General features: G+C 40.7%; 1 protein-coding gene across 1 annotated transcript in view; it reads right to left on the minus strand.

Annotated features, from left to right (window-relative positions):
- The window catches only part of ANKRD1 (ankyrin repeat domain 1), a 10354-nt gene that overhangs the window by 3467 nt on the left and 1102 nt on the right, over nucleotides 1-5785 (minus strand). The window contains exons 3-8 of the mRNA XM_007956291.1: nucleotides 4808-4947; nucleotides 4353-4460; nucleotides 2923-3021; nucleotides 798-896; nucleotides 523-621; nucleotides 299-397 (exon numbers count right to left, since the gene is read on the minus strand). Coding sequence (XP_007954482.1) covers nucleotides 299-397; nucleotides 523-621; nucleotides 798-896; nucleotides 2923-3021; nucleotides 4353-4460; nucleotides 4808-4947 — 644 coding nt within the window. The remainder of the gene's footprint in view (nucleotides 1-298; nucleotides 398-522; nucleotides 622-797; nucleotides 897-2922; nucleotides 3022-4352; nucleotides 4461-4807; nucleotides 4948-5785) is intronic.

The following is a 5785-nucleotide window of genomic DNA, read 5'->3' on the forward strand; positions in this document are numbered from 1 at the left end:
TTGGTATGTGCCTGTGAAGTCGGACCCAACTCATAGCAACCCCTCCTTGGGTTTCTGAGGCAGTATCACTACGGAAGTAGATTGCCCAACCTTCCAGTCACTATGTCTGCCTCCATCTCTGACCAAGTGACTTGAGTTATTATCAAGGCTAACTATGTCCTTATGGAAATTGCAGGGGCATTTAAACCATCACAACATTCCTCCTGCCACACACACACACTAAATACCATCATGGGAATGTTTCAAGTATTTAAGAAACGCTTCTGTCAACTTGACAACCCTTGTTCCTAGTACTTACGCAGTTCTTGATATTGAGGTCTGCACCGTACATAATCAGGAGCCTGATCATCTTATACCGATTCAATCTCACGGCATCATGCAGAGGGGTATCTCCTTCCTAGAGAAGCAGAAAAAAAAAAAAAAAAAACAGGCTCAGGTGATTCTGAAACCAGAAATTAGGCCCTGCAAGAGAACCCTGGGTCAGAGAGTAATTTCAAATAAACAAGGAAGGAGGCTACTCACCCGGTCTTTGGCATTGAGGTCCGCCTCACAGGCGATGAGATGCTCTGCACACTCGTAGTGGCCCGTCCTAACGGCCACATGCAGCGCTGTGCTGAGCAACTAGAAAATTGCAAACACTGCTGATTGGCTGGGAGCCAGTACAAAGACTACCCCAGACCCCAAGGCATGCAAGAGAGGAGAAGTGGCCACTTTCCCACCTGCCCAGGGCTCAGACTTCAGCTGATTACAGTGACAAGGCTGGGAGGCAGAGGGGAAGAGAACAAGGAGAAAAGTACCTTATCTCGGGCACTGATTTTTGCTCCTTTGTTCAGCAGCAATTTTAAGACGTCCAGGTTTCCTCCACGGCTTGCCCAGTGGATGGCTGTGGATTCAAGCTATACCAGGGAGTTGGACATGACAATGTCGATAAGAATCTGGGCTAAGGAATTAATACTTTGTTTCTAAACTCCTGGATCCTGAGGTTTGCTAGGACTTCTTTGGTAACACAGGTTGCCCTTGTCTAGATTGCAATTCTAACTGTTGCAGTTAAAGTTTCTTGCCAAATGTTTACATTGAATTGTATGCATGATTGTGTGTACCCATATGCATGTGTGCATGTGTGTGTCTCATTAAGAACCTCTTCACAAATCTACTAATTAAAAAAACAATAAGAACTACCATTTATTGAGAGTTTACTAAGTTCCACCAATGTGCTACACACTCTATCCCCACAGCAACATTATGAGTTAGGTGTTACTATGCTCATTTTACAGATAAGAGGAGCTAGGTTCCACAAAGTTCAACTTACTTGCCCAAAGACATGCAGTTAATAAGTGACAGAAGACATATTCAAATCCACATCTCCCCAGAACTTTTCACCACTTTTGCCAAATACACTCAAAAGTTCTAGACATATGTATTTAAAAATTTGGACTCTTAGTGACCCTATAGGAAGAGTAGAACTGCCTCATAGGATTTCCAAGGCTGTGATTCTTTACGGAAGCAGACTGTCTCATTTTTCTTGTGTGGAGTGACTGGCTGTTTGAACTTCTGACCTTTTGGTTAACAGCCGAATACCTTAGCCACTGGACCACCAGAGGTCCTTCAGTGTGAAAGTAATGCAAAAATGCAACACACTGCCTTTGCGTCGAATCCAACTCATAGCAACCCTCCCCTGGGTTTCCAAGGCAGTATCACTGTGGAAGTAGATTACCCAACCTTCCTTCCGAGAAATGACTGGTGGGTTTGAACTGCCAGCCTTCTGGTTAGCAGTCAAAAAAGTAGTCCCTTCCAAAACATTTAAATTTTAATCTGACACATCGCCTGGGTCCCTGTTGCTCTATCTCTTGTTGGTTCTCTGCTATCATTTATGCTAGCATAGCCTCTATCTCTACCGCTGTCACTGCACACTGTCCTTATTCATCCAGGGGTACAGTATCCCTCCTCTATTCAGTTTGCCCCTGACCTTCCAAATCCCACACCTATGTTTGTTAGTGTGGCACAGTGGTTAAATGATCGCCTGCTACCTGAAAAGTTGGCAGTATGAACCTTCCAGCCACTCTATGGGAGAAAGATGTGGCAGCCTGCTTCCATAAAGATTACAGCCTTGGAAACCATTTGGGGCAGTTCTACTCCATCCTATAGGGTCACTATGAGTCAGAATCAACTCAACTACAATGAGTTTTACATACAAGAATTATTTATTTATTTATTTTTAAAAATGTGTTTGTCTTTTGTTTTCTATTTTGGCCAAGTCTTTTGCAAGTTTTTGATATTCCTTTCCCACTTTGCTATGAGGTCAAATGGGCTTCATTTTAATAAAATGAAGCTTTTTCCAAGCCCAAGCTTCAGGTCATAAAATATGCTATATACTGATCTTTGTAGAAATCACAGTGGCTGAATTACTGAGGTCTGAAGAGCAGTTACTTTCCATAGATGCAATTCAGTTACTATACAGTCTAGCCCCAAACTCACTGATGGCAATTGGCATCTAACATATAAAGTGTGCAACTAAATAATTCTGACCCCTTACTGGCAATCAATGGGCCATGAGTAGGCTGCTGGGTATAATGGAAGGACAAGAGTGTGTTGAAAGGCAGGGGACAAATGTATTGCTTCTCACTAGTGCAACTGACTTGATAATGACCCAACTCTCTGATGAGGATATTGAATTCTGCTCAACAGCTTGTACTTCCTTCCTTTCCCTGGAACACCCCTCTCCTTCTAAGTGTGTATGGAAAATGCTTTCCACATGACCAAGTCTCATCTCTCAACTTTCTTTTGTATGGAGAAATGAGCTTTTTACCCAGTTCTTTCAGATCAATTTTCAATCCTTTCAGCCCAGTTTTTCATTGTAGGTTTTCTTGAGCTTCATATAATCAACTTATTTTGGCTCATTTCCAAGCAAAGAAATATATTTACCATATCACGGAATTCAATCTGGGCCCCAGCTTCCATTAACTTCTCCACAATTGCCAAATGTCCTTCCAAGCATGCTCTATGAAGAGCTGTCCGTTTATACTGTCAGGATAGAGATGAAAAAAGAGATAACAATGCATTTTAAAATGTGCATAAATCTTTTCCTTTTCAGCCACAAGGCACAAGGCTGGGGACTCCAAGGATCTAACTGATAGAAACTTGAGTGCATATTTAAGAATTGTTGTTGTTGTTGTTATGTGCCATCGAGTCAAACCCGACTCATAGCGACCCCTCCTTGGGTTTCTGAGGCAGTATCACTACGGAAGTAGGATTGCCCAACGAACTTATTTAAGAATTAGAAATGTCAAATTTACTAACATTGCAGAGCAACTAGAAAAATTATCCTGCAATTGAGATTTGAACTTCTTGCAATAGACATATCAAAGTGGTCAGAGGTCTCCATTGAGGGATGTAAACTCAAAGGTTCGAAACTACCTCACAGAATAAATGCTGATATTTCCCTTTCTTGAATTTTGACCTCCATTGTTTGTGTAGCATCTGCCATGCAGATCAGTTTTCTTCCATCTGGGACTGTAGCAAAGTCAAAAATCAAAAAGAATTCAATTCATTTTTAAGAAAAACTTGTTCCTATAGCTCAACTTTAGAAATGATCCCCCATTCAGTTTATGGAGGAAAGAATGCAAAAGGGCCACATATTTTCTGAAAAATTTACTTCAGAGCTAGAACAGGAGCCCTGGTGATGCAACAGTTAAGCTCTAGGCTGTAAGTTCAAACCCACTCACCGGCTCCACAGGAAAAAGACCTAGCGATTCACTGCCATAGATTACAGCCTAAAAACCCTTTGGGGCAGCTGTACTCTGTCACATGGGGTCACTGAGTTGAAATTGACTCAACAGCACCTAACAACAACAACAGAAACAGCTTTAGGCATTATTTCCTTCCAACACCCCCTCTTTATAGATAAGGGAACTGAGGCCCAGAGAATATAAATGAGCTGCTAAAGATCAAATAGCCAAATAGTGAGAGGGCTGGAACTTGAACTCTGGTCTCTAGATTCTTAGTCTAGCACTAATATATTTGGGTCCAAGCAAAGATAATGCTAAGGGTATACTTCTCCAAAGGTGACTTGTTGGCCCTGCCTTATTTAAAGTCTATCCAAGGATCTAAGATGCTAAAGACTGAAAAATCAGCCAGAAGCATGAGGGACTGTAGACAGCAATGTAATCCATAGCACTAATTCAGATTTGGGGAGATGGGGGATAGAGGGACCACTACACTCTTCTGTTATACTCCTTGGCATATGTGGCAACAACGGGGGAAACTTGGCACCATATTAGCAAGGCTGCAGTAAAGCATTAAAAAAACCACAAAATTAATGAGCTGGATTTTACAGTACTTTGTATAAACCTTACCTCATCACAGACATCTGGATTGTTCTTGTCTGACAAGAATTTTTCTACTACTGGCAGTTTGTTCTCAAGGGCAGCCTTCAGAAACCTAGGCACATCCACAGGTTCTGTCTAAAGTCAAGAATATATACTATGATCATTACTATGATCCTTCTAACATTCAACCAAACACTCTACAGGTATTTATACTGATGTAGCACAAACCCATGGGAGCCCTGGTGGAACAGTGGTTTAGTGCTTGGCTGCTAACTGAAAGATCGGTGGTTGAAATCCACCAGCCACTCCACAGGAAGAAGATGTGACAGTCTGCATTGGTAAAGATGACAGCCTTGGAAACACTATGGGGCAGTTCTACTCTGTTCTATAGGGCTGCTATGAGTTAGAATCAACTCAACAGCCATGGGCAATAGGAAGCACAACCCCAGACATGTGATACTACAACACCAAATGAGGCTTACAATGATTTCGGGTTCAGCTTCCTTTACAACTGGAACTTTCGTTTTCCTGTATTTTTTCCTTTTCTTGAGTTGAATGATTGTTTCAAGGTCTTCTAAATTTTCCAGCTTTGATCTTTGTTCTAGTTTCTTCTTCTTGAGCTAAAATAGAAATTCACATTTCATAATATGGTGGGTTTCACTGACAAGCATTCTGGTTGTGTCTAAACAAACCCTATAGGATCTGAAATACATATTTGAACAATTCAAGCAAAAAAAAAAAAAAGATTAAATCTTATAACAAACCTTTGATTTCAATATAGTGTTTCTTGTTACAGTATTTGGGGGCCTAATTTTTTAGTTATTTCCTTCATCTTTTTTTTTTCTTTGCTTGTAGAATCAGCCTTTGACTAATTGGAGACATCATCTAATCTCTAAGTGTTTATTTTGTAATTACTGGAAAAAATAAGCCCAGATTTCTGTGGAAATTTATCACCTTCAAAAATTAAAGTTTTTTTTTTAACCCCAAAGAATCCAATAATAAGTGTAAAGCTCTGAAATAGTAATACTTATCTTTTTCAAGTGGTGTGCTAGACAGGACCTGTAAAACACAATGTCCTGGGACTACAGCTATGCATATTTTATCTGTGGTTAGTAAATAATAGAAATTCACCCAGCAACCCAGATTATGTAGCAAAAATAGTGGACATAGTCAAAACAATAATCCATGAACTCCAAACCATGTCATAGAAAAGAAGGATCTCCCTTGGTTGGGATTAGCTAGATAGCATGTAACATCAAAAATTCACTAGGCATGTGTTGCTTTCCAAGCCTGTCTTTCAGTCAGGACATGGTCAGAACAGATTAAATCATTGATTCAGAGTCCAGAGGTGATAGTCTTTCAAAGTGTCATTTCCCACAACCTGCCCCATAGGAGTTCTGGTGGTGTAGTGCCTAAGGCATTTGATTGCTAACCAGATGGCTGGCGGTTCAAACTCACCA

The sequence above is a fragment of the Orycteropus afer genome, unplaced genomic scaffold (assembly GCF_000298275.1).
Source record: "Orycteropus afer afer isolate SDZICR_OR568_19922 unplaced genomic scaffold, OryAfe1.0 scaffold00601, whole genome shotgun sequence".
Taxonomy (NCBI): domain Eukaryota; kingdom Metazoa; phylum Chordata; class Mammalia; order Tubulidentata; family Orycteropodidae; genus Orycteropus; species Orycteropus afer.